Source organism: Phytophthora parasitica (genome assembly GCF_000247585.1).
Source record: "Phytophthora parasitica INRA-310 unplaced genomic scaffold supercont2.30, whole genome shotgun sequence".
Classification (NCBI taxonomy): domain Eukaryota; phylum Oomycota; class Peronosporomycetes; order Peronosporales; family Peronosporaceae; genus Phytophthora; species Phytophthora nicotianae.
Window position 1 is genome coordinate 215,324 of NW_008649016.1, and position 19,224 is coordinate 234,547.

A 19,224-nucleotide genomic window follows, 5' to 3' on the forward strand; every position below is an offset into this window, starting at 1 on the left:
CCTGGATGAACTCATCTATTAAAAAAAAAGTTAGTAAAAAATCACCCATTTAACAGTTAATAACACAATCCTCACCTGTAGAGTGATCCATAGACGCTGTTGCTTCATCCAGACATAAAATCTTGGAATTCCGCAGAATAGCTCGTGCTAAACAGATGAGTTGGCGCTCCCCGACACTAAAATTGTCCCCTCCTTCTAAAACCTCAGCGTCGAGTCCACCACGTAAACTTTTAATAAAATTCTCCAATCGAGATTTCCGGATCGCATTCCACAATTCGTTGTCCGTAGCTTGTCCTGTCGGGTCAAGATTAAAGCGGACATTCGCAGCAAAGAGCACTGGGTCCTGAGGAATAATCGCCATCCTCGAGCGCAACTCCGATAATGTCAGCGCAGTAGTAGCCACTTCATCAATGTAAATACTCCCACCGCCCACTCCACTATCAAACGATACCATACGGAAAAGTGCAAGAAGGAGCGAGCTTTTACCTGCTCCAGTGCGCCCACAAATTCCAACTTTCTCGCCTCCTTTCACAGTAAATGTAACATTGTGTAACACTGGTGCGGAGAGCGGGTCGTACCGTACACAGACATTAACAAAGTTGATCTTGCCGTGTTCAGGCCAGTGTGGTCGCAGCTGCAGCGTGCGTGACTTGGGGGTAGTGTAGCGTTCGTAGTGACGACTAAGCAGCGTCACTGGTTCTGTATTTACGCGGCAGTATTCATCGGTACGCTCGACGCTATTCATCATGTTCTCCATATCGATATTGTTACGAATGATCCAGTTAAGTAACGACGTCATGTTCTGCGAGTAACTCAGTAACAATCCGGCCATCGCACTGGAGAGCGCCACATGGTCGCGGCTGACGAAAAATGCGACTGCAAACGTGATCACCGCTCCAAGGAATTCCAATCGAACGCCAAGCCAGCGGTTTATCAAGTTTAACAGTAGAAAAGCCTTGGTGTTCTCGTTAATTTTCATCGCTTGTGTGTGTTGACTCTGCTCCACCATTTCAAACGTCCTGATCGTTACCAGACCATTCAAAGTCTGCGTCAAATGTGCGTACACGGGGCTCTTGGAGATATTATCCAAGCGTTGCAACTCCCGACAAGATTTCCCGTAAAACCTCTGGTACGCCACGTAACAAATGAACACCGGGATAAGCAGAATCAGAAGCACCGGAGCCGTCGAACTCTGAATTGCCAACATGCTGACTAGTGCGAGAAGCATGGTAACAAACTGGACGATGGCAGTGTTCAGTTTTTGATCTGTAGATGGCAGAAAAAATAAAATAACATTAATTTAACGGATAATAACGCTATTTTAAAAAGCAAACGCACCGATAGTGTTCACGTCGTTAGAAAATCGGTTGAGAATTCGACCGACAGGAGTCGTATCGAAGAAGCGCATTGTCCCCTTGATAACGTGACGAAGGAGTCTGTAGTGGATTTGTTTTGACGCACTAAATACAAGTGAAATGTTAGTTAGCAATGCATGTTAAGAACTTCGAGACCACCTTACCTGAGTCCAGCATATCGACAGCACAGATCTCCCACAAAGCCCAGCACGATGGTACTGAGACCGAGATACGCGTATATCGAGAGATAGAACGTCAAGTTAACTCCAGTAGGTTTGTTACTAGTCCAGTTGGTCAACCACAAATCTGTCGATACAGATGAGATCTGCGTTCCGAAAAGCAGCGCAAATGCTCCGACTGTCGAAATCACGCCGCAAGACACAAAGTACGAGGAATAAACACTCCACGACAGATTTCCCTCCGCCTTCTCTTCGTCCTGAACCAGAACACCAGTACCAGCAGCAACATCACTGACGCTAGAACTAGATCTAGATTTAGATCTGATTGTGTTCAAATTTCCAGATTGATCACCAGAATTAGAATCCTCAACAATACTTGTTTCATCAGCACGTTGAAACGATTTTAACATCGTTGCAAACTTCCCATTGGGCGTAACTCTCGTGAGGTCCTCGAATGTACCCATTTCCGCGACTTTCATGTTATCCATGACAATAATCCAGTCTGCTAGATGAGCGAACTGAAGCGAATGGATACTTAAAACACGCGTACAACCCGCTAAAAGTCCACCCGTTGACTCGTTAAAACACTGATTAAAAACGCGTGTAGCCACATGCACGTCCAGCGCTGATAGCGAATCGTCGAACACGTAAAGTTCCTGGTCTTTCGAGTACACAGCGCGTGCGATAGATACACGCTGCTTCTGTCCGCCGCTAAGTGTCACTCCATTTTCTCCGATCTCACTCTGGAAGCCATTTGGAAGCCCCACCAGTTCTTTTTCCAGTTCGCAACTCTTAATAACGCGGTGAAGGCGAGCTGTGTCCAATGGAGCGCCGAATAAAATGTTATCTTGGACACTAGCGTTGATCAGATACGGCGTCTGTGCAGCGTAAGAAACGTATCTCGTAGGGATACGAACCACCCCGTATTCCGGCTGTAACTCGCCCAGTAACGTCGCTAAAAGCGTCGATTTACCGCTTCCAACCGCTCCAACCACCAGTGTTAACTTCCCTTTTGGGATCGAGACTGTAACATTGGATAACTGAGCAGGAACCGAATCTTTATCGGATTCTTTCGTCGTTTTATCCTCTTCATTGGACCATTTGAATGTTGCATGGCGAATCTCAAACGAAGGATCGGAAATAAACGAAGCAGAGAGAGACGTGGAGCTGCGTTGCTGGCCTTCAAGATACAAAAAAGACTCGAGTCTCTTGACGGATACATTCGCTTGGAACAAGAGCGAGAAAACTTGCGGTAACACCATCAGAGGCAGGCGAAAAATGCTGAACAAAGTGATCGCGGTGAACGCCTTATCAGCCGTCAGAGGTTCGTTCTGAACGTACGAATACGCTGCAAAAGTTCCAAAAGACACGAGAACTGGACCTGCTTGTAAAATCACTCTCCCATAGGCGTTCCAGATGATCATTTTCTTGAGATAATACAGCTCTTTAGTGCGAATTTCGTCCACTTGGCCAAGCATTTCGCTCTCCCAGGCGTAAAATTTGATCACTCGAATGTGCTGGAACAATTCGGTCAGGAATTTGAGACGCCTATCGGTACATTCCAACATCTTTTTAGAAATTTTGGCGGCTTGAGACGATAAACCTGCACTTGTAGGTAGGAGGATAATCATAATTATCACACCAGCGAAGGATGCAGTGCCTAGGTAATGTACTAGAAGCAGCATGCCGATGATCAGTTGAATGGGAGCGGCCCACGAGTAGTGGATAACGTAGAACAGCTCCAAGATGCGGTTGGTGTCGATTGTAGCCATGTTCAAGATTCGACCTGAACCCAAAGTGCTCTTGGTTTGAGACGATATTTTCAACGACTTCTCGTACACAAGCATCGTCAGTGCCGAGCGCACGCGAATGGCTTCTCGTATCACTAAGTGGTGGTGTTGATGCAGACACAAAGTCTGTAGCACTGAGGCGACGAACAGCGTGCCGCTTAGAATGTAGCCATAATGAGAGGTCGAGAACATGGCTACTTTTGGATCCTCCACGTACTTGATCAGCGCATTGATGCAAATGGGTCCAACGAAGCCAAAGCAGTCGCCAGCCAGTTTGCAGGCCCCAGCCACGTACATGTTGAAGCCGAAGGCCTGACGGATCGGGATCCACAGAGATTGATTACTGTTGTCCGCATGGTTCACAGCGTCGCGCAGAGTGTTGGTCACTCGCGCTGTGTCATCTTCTGGTTCTAATGCCCACAAATCCTCGGCCTGGAGTGGTTGCGCAGCGCCCTGGTCCAACAGAGGCCCCAGCCAGCTGAAGGTGACGCGAGAGAGCCAGTGGGCACGAGCACCGGGGGCCTCTTTTTGCTGTTCGGGCTGTCGGGTGGACTCTGCGGCTGAATGCAGCGCCAGGAGCGGCGATGCCTCCCCACGTGTAGCCATAATTTTGGATTGGTTTCTACTTTTACAGTAATCATTTCAAGAATGAAAAGTACTACATCATGATGAAAAGTACTATTGAACTGATATGATTTTGGTCGATGTATCATTTGGTCTATAGTATTGAAGTTTGAAGTACTACACAACTTGTACATTAGTAGTAAAATATAATACACGTATTTATCGGTTAAGCGTTGTTAAGATTCATGTAACCTTCATCTTACTTTTTAAAAAAAAAAATGCATTTCAAGCCAATAGCGTGTTAAAAATTAAATCCGATGCCGCACTTTGCACGGAACAGCTCTGGATTTTATGCGACTAAATTTTTGTTGGACGTAAGGCCCTCAGATAATTTTCATACACTCAACTCCGACTGACCGAAGTTCGTGCTTCGTAGAGAAAGCATACTAATGTCGAGCCATCGTCAATTTACTCTCACATGGAGGTAGTTCAAACCAGTAACTAAAACGTTCAGAAAGGGGAGGCCGTTAACGCGAAGCTGTTAAAAAATATATATTATTTTTCCACAACAAATGAGGGGCAACTTCAACTTCATCAGTAGAACGCTTAATCGCTAGACCATCAGCTCGACTAGAGCAGGGACGAGGAGAGGCGGGTCTTCGTTAGATGTCTTGCTGTAGGAGCTAATTATCGAGTGAATAATGACGAGCGAGGATGACTGGCGAGTGGAGCTCCGGTAGATTGAGCAAATTGAAGTGGAAAATATAATTTCTCCCGCACTCCTTAGAGGTCGAAACATACCACACGAAAAAAATAAGTTAGCCTCGACTAAGCGCTCCGATACTGAAAAAAAAAGTCGCTTAGAAACTATGATGGCTGGCTATAGTGTTTGATATGCAGAGTTGGAGAGAAGGAAGTGCATCTGCAAATGTAGAAAGCTCATAAGGCCAAAGTCAATTATATAATTCTATTTACGCTGCATTTGTTCTTCTATCATGTAGTCGAGTACTTCAGTGCTCGAACTATATCTGAGGCGGGCTAATCTATGAATTTACTACTTTTTATCCAACTAAACGAGTCAGCCAGTGTTGGAAGAGAATTAGTAAGAAGACGTGATAATGAATTTTGAGATAAATAGCAAAAGTAGCACTGTTGTAAGTTAATGATATTTATTCGCCATAGGGATAAAAGATTCGTCGTCACGACAGGTGTCACTTAAATATCGACGATGTTCCAAGACCGCTCAAGGCATCAGGCAAATAATTTTTTGCTTATTGCGTGTTTTTGGTGTGTTGCCGACCAAACCTGGCGTTTTATGTGCATGTTTCTTCGATATTGTTAAATCTTTCTACTGCTACAATTCGTGTACTCAGAGTTTATGCATATGTTTAGGAAGTCTCTCAATAGTTTAGCAAATTACAAAATACAGATGAAGGGCAGTCACTAGAACCTAAGTGCATGAATCCCCACCGTGAACGTTTTGCCCTTGATTGGAATAAAAAAAACACGCACACACCCATAACAGGTATTGTACTTGGTATTGGGGGTTATTATTCTCACTATAACAATATATATATATCTGACGAGCGAAGTGAGACGGCAACAACTGTCTAAGAAATTAATCATTTAGTCTAACCAGAATCAACACTTCACTGAGCGAAGCGAGGTGGACTACACTTCATCTTGGTCAAAGCCTGCATATATAGCCCCGCTCGTGAGGCTAACGTTTGACTTGTGTGGTAAGATTATACTTTTTTGTTCTGGATGCCCATGATGTACACTCTGGCGTCGGTGTATCTCCTGCGCCTGCTTCACAGCCGCAGCATCTGCTTTTTATTTCAGTGTAGTTTTACGAGTACTGCCAGAGATCAAAACGGATGTGAGGTTAACGTACGTACCGGTAAATACCCTATTCGTTGAAAACATGTACTCCGCATCAACGTATAGTCATTAGTCATGAGAACACGAGGTACGGTCGTCAATAAATGTAAGGTATTTCCCATTTACAGCCACAGCCAGGGGTGTTTGCCACCTCACCGGCTGAACTGTGGCGATTGACGGCAACCCCAATGGGTACACCAATATCGGATAAACTACGAGTGTTACACGAAAGTTGTGAATAATTCTAACAGGTACTTAATTGTAGTCTCTCCGGATGGGTCAACCTTCACGGATAGTATAAATACCCAAACGAATAGTGAATATATCATGCCACTAAATAGAAAACGGGGATGTATCTATATCCTACTAGGTATTAAGAATCAAAGGATTACAACGTCGTTACAATCCCGGGTAGGATTCTGGATATAAAAGTCAGAAAATGTATCACCTGCTAACCTGTTTATTTTTGAGACCATACTGCCTCAAGCAGCGTTGCTTATTGTCGGCACCGCGCCGCAACGACAGCGGCAGCACGATGAGTATTCTCACCGCTGAACTCTTGTATAAATCCATCAGCTGACTGAGTTAGCGCCAGTCGTGGCAGAAAGTAGTGCTGAAAGGCTGGCGGAGCAGTTCTTTGGAAATCTAACTGAATCGCTTCAACGAGCGACTTGATTCGAACGTGGCTTAGCTGCAAATTAGTGTAACAACTTTGGGCACTGGTTGACGGCGAGCTTTGGCATTGCCAATCCGGTAGCACACTGTACAGAAGCTTCTAGAGACGTAACCCCATGGCGCTTCTGAAACAAAATATGGAAGTCTGCTCTTAGCTCCACAGAGAGCCGAGCCGAGTGCAGTACCCATGTATGCATGCCGCTCGATTCATCTAGTTGTTAAATGCAGATACCTACACTGTTTGTTGCAGAAACTTCAACTTAGTTAGCCATGAATGCAAAGTTGTTGTGTCCCGTCCATTCTGGTAGCAACGATACCACGAAGAGAATTCTCCTCACTGTCGTTTTTTTTTTTCTTCAGCGTCAGAGTAAGACGGCTCATGTTGTGGAGACCGTTCTGTGCAGACTCGTCAGCTAACGACAGACTGCGCAACCTAGACAAACTTAACGTCGGTCGTCGTGATGCTTTAAGACCAGTGCCGCCCCGTCCGATGGACGCAGTAGCTACTTGATTCCAATGTGACCTGGCTGTCAAAAAAAATTGCAACAAAATTGACATCGATTGACAGCGAGCATCCGCAGAGCCAGTGAGACAGCGTGGTTGCGTGAGTGCTGGTTACCCATGCGCGATGCACGACATTCACTTGCTGCAGACGCTGCAGACATGGCGAGGTTGGATATCATCCATGGGGTATCAATATCCCACTGATCCGCGGAACTGAAAGCGGCGGTGGTTGAGCATGCAGCAGCGTATGCAGCAACAGTGCCGGCACGGCCCTAGCAGCGCTAACATTGCCAGCCATCGGGCACTTAAGCCACGATAACGACACTTTATTTTTGCTGAAGTATCTATTGCCGCCGCGCACTTCAACGAGGTCTGGAATTTTTCTTATTCGCCTGACGTGGTGACGGTCTGCAATTGGTCGAAATTCACTTTAACTTGCACGAAACGGATTTGCCTTGACAGCTCCCGACACTGCTGCCACGATCTCGGCGGCTTGTTGCTCGATGCAAATTAGGGCGGTAGAAGAGAAGACAAATTAAAGAGAATTCGAATGCGCTTATGCCACGTCGAAGTTCTGTCGAACGAGAGAAGTACATCAGAACCTCGCTTTCCACCGAATCTTTCCGCATGAAGCCGAGACTTGGCAGGACGGCCGCTACTAGTAGTGGTTTACTAGTAGCAGAACCAGTGGGTTCCTAATCTAGCGAGCGATTCGATTGTGTGCGTGTGTGTGTGTGTTTAGCTCTCCTCCACAACTACGCCTGATTTGTTACTACGCATAAAAATAGTGAAGTCTGGATTAACATCAGTTTTTTGAGCCACGCAGACATACAGTTAAATGTAGTTACAAGTTGTCTTGTGTTGGCCAACTTGGTGATGGACGTCCTCCACGGAAATGAGGACACTTGTCCTACACCAGCTTCTGACATGTAAGTTGTGGCCCAAAGCGATCGGAACGTCATGCCGACGACCGTGACAAGTAAAGCCTGGCTACCTTCTTCAGGGCTTTCCAGCGCCTGTCCTATTATTCGCATCCGTTTCGATAATCCAGACTTTCCTACGGTCGAGACAGCATCGAGCGATCCATGTGCCTACCATTTCTCAATTCGCCTTCACTTCACCAATTCGTGATCAAAACCAAGCATGGCTCGAGTCTTCACTTCAGCGGTACTGCTAACGGCTTCCATCGTTTCTACTAGTGTCTCCACGGATACTGCAAACTACTTCGTGACACCCGAGGCTCCAGACTACAATAATGAGGTCGTGTCCAAGCTCTTGGCCAATGTGAATTCATTACGCAACACTGGCGAGGCGTACGCAGTGTTCGACTGGGACAACACGTGCATGTTCGGAGACATATCGGCCACTTCGATGTTCTACCAAGTGGACAACCTCAACTTCCGCTTCTCCCCGGACGAATTCAAGTCAATCTTTGCATTGGGCTACAACGCCAGCAGCAGCGACTCCTGTTTTCCCAATGGTACGGACTCAGTTATTGGCCAAGACGTTAACGGTACGGATGTGACACTAGTTGCAGCTCTCGCCGATACAGTGAAAGACTATAAAGTGCTGTATGATGCCTACATTGCCCCCGCCTACAACTTGACCAAGGATGTTGCAAGCACAACACTGAGCGAGATAAAGGAGACCACTGCGTTCCTTAACTTCCGTGCTAAGCTCAGCTTCTTGCTGTACAGTCTGATAGTAATGGACGGCGGTAACGAGTACTCCGAGTGCTCTCTGACCAATGCAATGATGGTTTATCCGCGTCTGCTTGTTGGTATGACTGAAGACGAGATCAGGACGTCAATCCGTGCCAGTCTTCGGTGGAACTTGGGCGAGTCGCTGGAATCTTTCACGTACACTTCAACCAGCGGTTTAGCTGTTGAAGGTTCGTACTCTAAAGGTCTGCGCGTCTTCAGCGGCCAAGAGGCGACGATGCGTGCGTTGCGTGAGGCTGGAGTCGAAGTTTACATCATCAGTGGGTCGCCTGAACTGTTCGCTGAGGAAGCTGCTGATCTCCTTGGACTTGGCTACCTGGTGCCAAAGGGAAATGTGTATGGCGGTCGCTTCACGACTGATACTACCGGTAAATTCACTGGAGAGCTTCAGGAGGGTTACCCGACTACTTGGGGTCCTGGTAAGGCCACTGTGGTCAAGAGCATTTTGATGCAGATCCACGGCGGTGCAGCCCCGATCTACGCGTCTGGAGACTCGGACGGAGACTGTGAAATGCTAAGCACTGTGCGTGACGGCATCGTGGACACGAACAACCGCCTAATGGACAACTCGACGTGCATCTACAACTTCTACGAGAAGGCGTGTTTGTACTTCGGTACAACCGAACCAGTCACCAACAATGCTTATCTTCTGCAAGGTCAGGACAAATCTATCGGAACGTGGATCACCTCTGGTTTCACCACTCAAGATGGCGTCATCTACTCGTCCGGAGTCACTACCAACGACGGGTGCGCAGCGTACAAGTTTCTCTAAGTCTAGTAATGTTCATACCTGCCACTAAAATGTCCAAAGTTGAAGCTTCAACCTTTTTACTTCATGTGCACCACATCATTTTGCAAAAGGAAACCCGCCTAAAACATTTGCAAAAGCGAAAGGCAAAAGGCAACGCGAGCCATCACTCTTGTTTTTTTTTTTGCCGTGCCATCACCTCGCACGATGGCACCGCGTACGACTCGCGCGGCCACAGCTGCCAAGCGTCGCGCTGCGAGTAAGAAGGTGGACTCTACTCGCTCCTCTCGTCGCCAAGAAGCCGCAAAGGAGGACGAGTACAAAGCGGAAGACCCAGACTCGGATCACGTCGTGGAGCAACAGACTCAGAATCAGACGCCACAGAGAAACCGAATCAGACATGCCACTGCCTCGGGCGAAGTGTTTTCCGGCAATTATTTATCACGAACAGGACGCAACTCGTCTGCATTGAGCAAAAAACTGAAACAAATGTGGCAAACGTTGCAAAAAACCTCGAGCAAACTGCAACAACGCGAAGACGGAGTGTTGGACGTCAATGCAACACGCCAACTGCAACTCGTAGCGGCCGAACTGCTGCAGAACAAGCTACTGCAACACCAGGACGCACTTGTGCGGTCCCTTGTGGCTTGTTGCCTGGTGGAAATCATGCGTATATCGGCTCCTGACTCGCCTTTTGCCTCGGATGAGGACCTCTATCGGGTCTTTAAGCTGCTTATCGAGCAGATACGAGATCTGTCCTCAGAACAAACCACAACATCGAGAGATCTGCACCATTTCCACGTGTTGGAGAGCCTGGCAACAGCGAAATCGTGTCTATTAGTGGTCAGTCTGGACTTTACCACTGTGGAAACCGAATCAAGAGTGATGGTCCAATTGTTCGACGCTCTTTTTGACACACTTCAAGAAGATCACTCCGCCAAGGTGGAAAACCTGATGCTCACTATCATGGTGGCGTGCATCGAAGAGAGTGACGAAGTGGAACAATCACTCCTGGGTGTGATTTTGCGCCCGCTAGTGAATGGGGCAAATTCGCAACTTGAAAACGAGAATGATGGTCAAAATGCCACAAGTCCATATCACATGGCAAAGGAACTGATTCGCCGCACCAGTGAAATTTTGCAAAACCCATTGTCAAATTTCTTCAACAATATTCTAGTTGACGGCCCTGGTTTGCAACAATCTTCAGAGCTCAAGGAACACGTGTACACTCTCATCTACGAGGTGCACAAGATCAGCCCGTCCTTGCTGCTCTACGTACTGCCCAACGTGTGTCTGCAACTGCAAGTGGACGAAGTGGCCACTCGCTCGGACGCAATCGCTCTGATGGGCAAATTATTTGCGTCCTCACACGCAGATTACGGCCATCAGTACATGAAAAACTTCCGAGATTTTCTGGGTCGATTCCGCGACGCAAGTAAGGAAATTCGACTGCAAATGATCCAACTGAGTGTACGCATTTGGGAGAAGAAGCCGGACATGGCCGATCTATTGGAAAAGGAGTTTATCTTGCGGCTAAGCGACCCGGAGTGGGAAGTGCGGCAGCTTGTGGTGCATGAACTGTGCGACTTTGCAGCGAACTGCTTGGATCTCATCAGCGAGGAGTGTCTGCGAGCGGTTGGAGAGCGCATGAAGGACAAGAAAGTCGTCTTGAGGAAAGAAACCATGACGGGGTTAAGTCAAGTGTTCAGCGCGCACATTTCTTCGTATTGGGAGGACGAAGAGCGGCTGTTGTCGCTGAATCAGCGCAACATTCCGGCTGAAAACATCAAGAAACTCGGCTGGATTCCAGACTTTGTGCTGAAATGTTACGCGTATCCTCAGCAAGAGCTGAAGCTGCGTGTGATTCAACTTGTAGACGACTTTCTGCTGCCCAAGGCGCTGTCTGAACACACTCGCGCGAACGGCCTTTTGTTCCTCTTCCACTCACTGGATGACACGTCGAAGGAAGCTTTACGTCGGATCTTCAGTGAACGCGCCAAGTGTCAACAGGTTTGCAGGAAGTTCGTGGAGTTTAAAGTGCAGAATCGACACAAAGGACGCGCCACTGACGGCGACGACGCTGCTCTGGAACAGGCGAAGCAGCTGCTGTGTGACGGACTGAGCCCGCTGTTCTCTGACGTCTCTAGACTGGGTAAACTAGTGGATAAGTTCTCGAAGTGGAAGGATCACAGTGTTGTCAAGCACTTGGGCGAGTTGTGTGACTTCTCCAAGACTCAGCGTGAAGCTCGTCAAGCGAGAGACCAGTTAGTTCGCAGCGTGGGGTCCAAGACTCCACTGGGCGAGTTCTTGAAGAAGCTGTGTCGAAAGCTTTCGCTACTGACGATGAGTCAGACTTCAGTCGCTGTCTTGTTGGATTTCTTGGTGTTGAAAGAGGCTCGACCGGCGAGAGAGAACCGCAGTATTGTGGACTTGTTAGTGATGGCGTCAGGCGAACTACCGGAGCTGTTTGCCCCATTTATCCGTGACAAGATCGCGGCAGTTCTAGTCGATAGAAGCGGTAATTTATCCGACGAAGAGGACGAGGCCGTGCCGAAGGACCCACGAGTGGCCCTTGGAGCGTTGCATGTGCTGGCCAACTACTCTCGTCATTGGGCTTCAAGTGGTCTAGATGACGACAGCAACTCGCCGTCAGCAGAATTATCACAGCAGCTTGAGAAATTCTGTCTTGGAGACAGCGACGTCGAAGCACAGAACTTTAACTCTGCCAAGGAAAGTCGAGCAGCTGAGTTGGCGGCGTTTGCTGTTGCTCATTACTATGGACGAGCGGAGACTACGATGGACTTAATCAGTAAGTTGTGCTCGAAGACGAAGCCTAAAGCCAGAGTGTTGCCGGCGTTGCAGAGTCTCGAAGTGTTCACGAAGTACTGCAGCCATGTTTTTACAGAGGACAGAGAGCTGTTCTCTCGTCTATGGACGAATTTACTCGATGTGATTGGTAAGGGCGAGCAGAATACTCCAGGCACACCGGGGACACCGAAGGGCAGTAGACCGGCGGTAAAGTTAGTGGAAATTCGCTGTTCAGCCATCAAAGTGGCGGTGAATCTGCTCGTGTACTGCTGGTCTACTGCCTCCCAAGAAGACGCTGGCAAGTTGATACAATTGTTGTTTGGAATCTTACGTAGCGACGGGAAGACATTCGCCTCCACTCCTGCTCAGACGGCTGCGTTCCGAGCTACAGCGTCGTGTGGCTTGATGAAGATCATGCGCAATCGACAGCTAGAAGCCACGATCTCCGTGTCTGAGTGGCATCTAGTAGGCTTCACACTGCAAGACTCAAGCGAGGATGTTCGACGAAGGTTTTTGAAGAAATTAACAGCACATTTGATGAAGCACTCTGCTCAGCACCCGCACAAGTACCTCGCTTACTTGACGTTAGCTGCTACAGATGCCAGCTCCAGTATCAAGAAAAGTGCCAAGAATTTACTGAAAATCGCCGTGGAACGCATGCGCCGCTTGTTCGATGCTGCATCGGAGATGTCCAGTCCAAGACAAACCGGTTTGAGTGCTGTTATGGTCCCGGAGTACGCTTTACCCTACGTCATCCATCTCCTGGCTCACCATCCTTCGTTCCCAGTGAAGCTGGTGGAGAGAACGCCGACTGTGATGGTAATAAACAGCGCTCTGTGGGCTGATCAGCTGGCGTATCTGAGCTTCTTCCTCGACGGTCTGGTCTCTACAAATGCAGCAGCGGCAGACAACATCGCCTTCTTACTGCAGATTCTGACCAAACTCTCGCAATGTCACGACGTGATGTCCCCCAACGACGTTAATATTTATCCTCTGATCGACAGCACGGCCGCGTTACTCAAGAAGAAAATCAAGAAACAGTCCAACTTGAAGCCATTCCCAGGCAAGATTTTCCTGCCTAAACATCTCTACAGTCCAGGAAGACCAAGTACACTCGCGACGCCAGGCGGGAGGAAGGAGCCGGAAGCGCCTGAGTCGCTGAATGCAGCACGCGGTTCAAGACTCAGCGTGCGTATTTTATTTTTTCTTAATATTTGTGGTTACTCATGTTGTTAATTTTTTTATTGCAGACTTCTCTGTCGCCGATCAAGCCGATGGATTTTGCTGCGCATTTTATGAAGTTGAATTCTCCTCCTGGTAGCTCGTTGAAGAGCTCTCTGAATAAACGCAAACGCTCCCTGCTAAGAGAAGATGCAGAGGAGAAGAGAGAGGAGAATGAAGACGAGACTATGACACCACCTCGACGCCAGTCGGTGCTTGGAACGGCTCGGCCAGTGAAACGCACGTATGCGGATGATTCCAGCGATAGTGAAGCGGAGTCGTTGGTGCCAGGCTCGGCGTCTTCGCGCTCTCGTGTGGAGCTAGCATCGACACTGCGTTCGGTTGCTTCACGCCAAGTGATTACGGAGACGATTGGTGAAGAGAAAGAAGAGGAGAATGAAGCACCAGCAAAGAAACGCATGACAAACAAGGGACCTGTTGCTGATGGCATGGCTGACGATGAAAAGGTACGAATATATTTACAGATAAGAGTAGACTCGCAATCAGCTCACTTCGTGTTTGTACGTGCAGCCACGACTTCGATCAGATCAACGCCACCACGTTCAACCAACGGACAGGCTTTAAAACTGGCAAACGCCGTAACTTTATTTTAGCATTTAGTTTTTATTTACCACTAACGTTGGCAAGTTTTATTGTGCGGTTCACTATCGGTTTCCATTTCCAATATTTTTAATGCCTTTTTTTGTTAAGGCCGGCATCGTTTGATGCATTTTTATAAAATCACACGGAACAATCAGTGCGTACTTAACCCCCCCCCCCCATAGTCATAGCGTAGGTAACCCGCTTTCTATTCCTGACTAAGAGTTTCCTATATTGCTTAACTAGATGAAAAGGTGATATTGTACGAGACTACCGAACGAAACTAAACACTCCAGAGCAAAATTCTTCGTTAATTTGTATTCGTTTTGACAACTGAAGGCGAAGGGAGAATTTTACCTTGATATTTTTGTATATTGAGGGAGTACAACCATCGTCTGCAATTGAACATGTGTGTCCCTATTCTTAACACCTGCATTGACGATAGTAACCATTACGGTAATGTTCCGAATGATGACGGTTATTCGTGCTGCACGAATAACCATCTTTCGGACCCGGACACCCTACGTGTAGTCTAGTATATAACGTACTGCAGTTTTATTCATGTATCTACCACTTTTCAGTCTTATGGCAAAAACATTTCAGCTTGGTGATACGTGTACAACGCAATATAGCATATCCATTTTCGCACAATGCTGTGGGGATTGTACCAGACGACTAAGACGAATGCTGCCGCCACAGTCGACGGCGACGACGTGCAGACAACACCTACCTACATCTACTCCTGGATGCTGGAGGACCGCATAAACATTGGACTCGTATACAACTACGTATGTGCCGCATCATCAGCGGCTTTCGTCAACAAGCACCAATGGTTGGTGCTGCGGAACTGGAGCGTGTTGCACGCTCCCTGTGGGGCAATTAGAAGCAGGTAACCAGACTGAGAAGCTATTTGTTTCAATAAACTCACTTCGCAACTTACTTTGAAGCGCGCAAACGTCATAAATGCCCGAATTGAAGACAGGAGAAATACCGTACAGCAAAAAGTATAGAATCCATCCAACTGTGCATTGTCTAAGATTGTATTAATTGTACAAAAATGCAAGGCCTGATGACTTGACTACTTGATTGTGTATAATCATTGAACGCAATCAAGCAGCTACTAAACAGTGGGGCACCGTGAGTGATACTAGTAATGAGCCTTTGGAATACGGTCAGGATAAGCCGTTCTGCAACAACAGCACGACAATTGCGTACATTATTCGCTTGGTAATGTGTCTTAATTAAAACGTCGTAGGCATTCACTTCATTCCGCGATTTCCTTTGAAGTCAACAAGTCGTTAGTTTTGATACAAACACAAAACTACTCAAGCTTCCTCGCTGTACTGCTAACAACAGACAACAAGTATGCGCCTCACATGGATCCTCGCCATGGTGTTAGCAGCTACTCTCCAGGCCAATAGCATTGCTCTCCCCGCGGCCAAAGGCACTAATGCCATGTTCGAGAACGTGCCATCGCCTGATGTCGCTGATTCAGTCCGTGCAGGCGGCGGACGATTGTTAACACGTATCGAGAAACCTGCGTCAAACGAAGATGCGATCGAAGAAGAGAGATTTTTTTCGAGGTTTATGCGGTGGTACAAGCATAGAGCGAGTTTGAGGGCTGAAAGCAAGCACGCAAAGTGGCTCGCAGAGAAGTCCAAGGAGATTATTGGCAAGTAAGAGCGCAATCATCAGCAGGACGTGGGGCATGTCCTCTCGTCTCACCCTCGGGTTCTTAGTTTCATGCTAGATAGCGCATCGCATACTTGCAACATGCTGTGAATCCTAGCTTGTGTTAACGAAATAACCTATCAATGACAAAGTCGAGCCTTGGACGAAACTCTCAAATCTTAACTCTATCAGATTTCTGGTATCGTAAATCTGCCACAACCAAGTCGCTCTCAGTTTGCTGAAGTGCTGAAATTGGAATAGTAATACTTAAGTACAGCATACCAGGCTAATGACCAGAGTAGCGACGATGGCATCCTAGTTAATGCGGGTTGATAAGGCATACCACTATCAATGGGCTTTCATTTAATAAATTGGATACCAGGAAGGTGTTGGCAAATCCATCGAATGTAGTACGGACTTCACGCCGCCCTCCATATTTCTCCTAAAAAAATGTGCCTAACTGAAAAATATCGGTGCATCGGGTTTGAACTCGCAGATGTTTCTGTACCTTAAAATGGTAAAGTTTTTTTTTTTATCAATTTGTGCTTACTTTCTAAAAAAAAATAATAATATCGTGGTATTTAGTTAAATGATAGCATGTGAAAAATGTAACCAAGTTACGATATCGCTGTGGTCAAGCGCAGTGTAGGAGCGTACTTGTACATGACAATACACTTATTGACAATATCTTAGTGATGCGCCACTTCTACGGCAGTCGTCACCCGCAGCATGTAGTAGTATTCGTGGTTCGATGGTACTGTGAGCTCATCTTTCGCACGAGCGTATTAATACCCGCAGCACAACAAAGCAGAGTGGTTTCCATGGGTCCGGGAGTACGGGTTACAATACGTCATTCATCTTGTGGCCCACTAGTCACCATTCCCAGTGAAGTTGGCGGAGAGAACTCCGGCACTTAAGGTGCTAATAGCGGTCTGTTGATGGTGTCAGTTGGCATTTTTTTCTAAGCTTCTTGTTTGGTCTCTACAAGCACTGCAGCGACAAACAACACCGCTTTTCTACAGTAGACTCTGATCAAAGTCTTGCAATGCGACGACACTAAGCCCCTCGACGACATTAAGGGCATACATGTATGGAGATTTTTTATTTTTCAAATGCACGCTACTTTAATTTACTGCCGTATTAGGTTAAATAGGTTAAATTAAATACATGCGGACTAATTTAGCTGTTGTGTTACTACTACTTGTACTTGAATTTTAGGATAATATCCCAAAATTCATGCGCATGCAACCACTCCTGCTTTTTTGCTTGTTTCCTTTCCGGGTGGAGAACTTACTCCTTGTCGAAATACAAGAGCCCATTCGTTGTTGCTCAATCTAGGATGGAATTCGTTCAAGCCAAGCAGCTCTAGCTGGGGCGCGAGTCTACTCACCGGTGTGAAGCTTGAAAGTCTTTCCAATCACACCACCTAGTATCACTTTTTTCGCGGTACCACATGCTAAATCGTATATCCTGCAGTTTGTTGCAAATTCTTTCGTACGTCTTTTTTTTTTCTTGGTTTTACTGTTGTCTACCATCATCATGAACACGTTAAAATGTACACAAAAAAAACTACGAACTGTCTGCAGTATGAGATTTATTTTTTGTTTGCTTCGGCGGCCGCATCACCGACACCACCAAGCCTTGTTGTTGGCGAGCTCGAGCTCCCTCTTACGACAAGTCTGCCGACCAAAATGGCTCCAAAACAAGTGGGTATTCGCTCGTCGACTCGGTTTCAAACGTTTGGTTGACGGAATGCTTTTTTTTTTTTTACCGTGGTTGATTGGTTCTAGAAGCGCAAATAGGCTATAGGACCTAGGGGAAAATCTAAGATTGTGATTGCCGATCTTGACACAATCAATTATTGTGATTGACAATCTTGACAATCCAACAACTCCAATCAATATTTGCATACCCCTGCCAACAAGGAGCACTATCGCAACATCAGTGGTATTTTGTCTTCTTCCCACATGAAAATTCTGGCCGACCTACAACTTGGGAGGCTGCAGGAACGGCTTAAATGGGGTCGTGATGACCGTGAGGGCGGCGGTACGAGCTACGTACTCACGCTCGGTTAGCGATAGGAAGGACGCAGCGTTGTCGTACTTGGTGTGGGCGTGATCTTCAGCCACCTGCACCATTTTGTAGACGTGCTCGTCTGGGAATCCAGGGATAGCAAGGGCCTTCTCACGCAGCTGAGACCAGGATGGGAGCGCAGCGAGGCGGTCTTCAAGGCTGTCGGATGGACTGCAGATGTCTTCCCCACGGAAATCGCGCACGCGGGCGGTCACAAGCGCCGACAGAGCCACATGCAGCCACACTCGCCAAGCCTTCACCTTATCGGATGGCGACAGCAAGTGCTCCATCTGGTGGACCGACCAGGCCGATGTGACGGCGTGGAGAATGATAAAATCGTTGTGCTTGAGCATGACGTACAGCCACATCACGATATCGAGGGCGTAGCTGCCGTCGAAGTTCGAGAAGTCGAATTTGTTGACCTCGTTCCAGATGAGAGCAAACGCTTCAGGACTGTTTCGCTCCGGGTGGCCCGAGAATACGTTGAGGCCGCGCTGGATCCAACCAATGTCGAGGTCCTTGACCGGCGAAATCGCCACGAGGCGATCCTGTTCGGACAGTAGGAGCGCGTTGCTGGTGAGTGCGTCGGCCAGCTCAAACACCGTTTGACGAGTGAATGGCCGCAGTGGCTCTTTGCTAAGTGGCATTTCCGGCTCATCATATGGCAAGTAGCAGTGGTGTTGGTAGGCAAGTCCTTCAGCAACAAGTCTATCACCGCCGATGTGGTACGCATAGCCCAGCTGGATGATGCCGTGTAGCAGCGCACCAGCCAACCCACTGAAGAGATTCGGCAGGTGCTTGCGTACCGCTCCATCAACTCCGAGCTTCTTGATGTCGTGAGCATAGTACGCGAGTAGAGCATCATACTGCTGGCGCTTGCCCAGCAAGGCTTCAGCTTCTTCATTCGAAAGGATATCGATCGTTTCTGCAGCCTCTACGACGTCTTCGTGGTCGGGAGCCTCGACTTCAAGCTTCCGAGTGTAGTACGCAGCGTAGTCCGTGATTTTTTGCTCGCTTGCGCCGAGCTCATGCAGTGCTACAACTACGTGCAACAGGTGATTGGCCAGGTAGTTCTTGAACTCGATCCTGAAGCGGAGAGTCGAGTAATCACGCGTTAGCATTTGGCGGACATACTCGGTAGGTAGCTTAGCATGGGCCGGGTTGCCGGTTTTAGCATCAGAGATCGAGGTGGTCATGATTGGAAGTGGGAGGCGATGTTGGATGGTAGTTGCACTGTTGCAGGAAAATTGGGAAATGACTTATCGAGGAAATTGCAATGGTCATCAGCTCTGCTCTGGCAGTTGTGAGACCTGATAACGTCCTGCACGGAATTATCGTAAACAAATCAGTTTAGGGTATGGTGGTGACTAACTTTCCTGCATACGTCAACATGCGCGAGCTACAGCTACTGCACGGTCGGTCTAAGTTTTTTTT

General features: G+C 47.6%; 5 protein-coding genes across 6 annotated transcripts; 3 read left to right on the forward strand and 2 right to left on the reverse strand.

Moving 5' to 3' along the window:
- Positions 1-49: 49 nt before the first annotated feature.
- On the reverse strand, positions 50-3,930 carry PPTG_12418 (hypothetical protein; the record flags this gene model as incomplete). Its single annotated transcript, XM_008908438.1, has 3 exons — positions 50-1,266; positions 1,339-1,460; positions 1,520-3,930. The coding sequence occupies 3 exons, from the start codon at positions 3,928-3,930 to the stop codon at positions 50-52; spliced, it is 3,750 nt and encodes a 1,249-aa protein (XP_008906686.1).
- Positions 3,931-7,837: 3,907 nt separating this feature from the next.
- On the forward strand, positions 7,838-9,496 carry PPTG_12419 (hypothetical protein). The gene has a single exon (XM_008908439.1). The coding sequence runs from the start codon at positions 8,092-8,094 to the stop codon at positions 9,439-9,441; it is 1,350 nt and encodes a 449-aa protein (XP_008906687.1). The 5' UTR covers positions 7,838-8,091; the 3' UTR covers positions 9,442-9,496.
- Positions 9,497-9,557: 61 nt separating this feature from the next.
- Positions 9,558-14,133, forward strand: PPTG_12420. 2 transcript variants are annotated; one of them, XM_008908440.1, is made up of 3 exons: positions 9,558-13,413; positions 13,476-13,913; positions 13,978-14,133. In XM_008908440.1, exons 1-3 carry the CDS (start codon positions 9,625-9,627, stop codon positions 14,029-14,031), a joined length of 4,281 nt encoding a protein of 1,426 aa, XP_008906688.1. In that variant the 5' UTR covers positions 9,558-9,624; the 3' UTR covers positions 14,032-14,133. The 2 variants fall into 2 exon arrangements, with proteins under 2 accessions (XP_008906688.1, XP_008906689.1); XM_008908441.1 differs by having other exon boundaries at positions 9,558-13,913.
- A 1,278-nt stretch (positions 14,134-15,411) lies between these two features.
- On the forward strand, positions 15,412-15,726 carry PPTG_12421 (hypothetical protein; the record flags this gene model as incomplete). Its single annotated transcript, XM_008908442.1, has 1 exon — positions 15,412-15,726. One exon carries the CDS (start codon positions 15,412-15,414, stop codon positions 15,724-15,726), a length of 315 nt encoding a protein of 104 aa, XP_008906690.1.
- A 1,904-nt stretch (positions 15,727-17,630) lies between these two features.
- PPTG_12422 (hypothetical protein) lies at positions 17,631-19,031 on the reverse strand. Its single transcript, XM_008908443.1, has one exon. The coding sequence runs from the start codon at positions 18,984-18,986 to the stop codon at positions 17,703-17,705; it is 1,284 nt and encodes a 427-aa protein (XP_008906691.1). The 5' UTR covers positions 18,987-19,031; the 3' UTR covers positions 17,631-17,702.
- Positions 19,032-19,224: the final 193 nt, after the last annotated feature.

Coding starts and splice junctions, on each gene's coding strand:
- PPTG_12419 (XM_008908439.1), top strand. CDS start 8,092: ATGGCTCGAGTCTTCACTTCAGCGGTACTGCTAACGGCTTCCATCGTT.
- PPTG_12420 (XM_008908440.1), top strand. CDS start 9,625: ATGGCACCGCGTACGACTCGCGCGGCCACAGCTGCCAAGCGTCGCGCT. Junction 13,414..13,475: donor CACGCGGTTCAAGACTCAGC/GTGCGTATTTTA, acceptor TTTTTATTGCAG/ACTTCTCTGTCGCCGATCAA. Junction 13,914..13,977: donor GCATGGCTGACGATGAAAAG/GTACGAATATAT, acceptor TTGTACGTGCAG/CCACGACTTCGATCAGATCA.
- PPTG_12422 (XM_008908443.1), bottom strand. CDS start 18,986: ATGACCACCTCGATCTCTGATGCTAAAACCGGCAACCCGGCCCATGCT.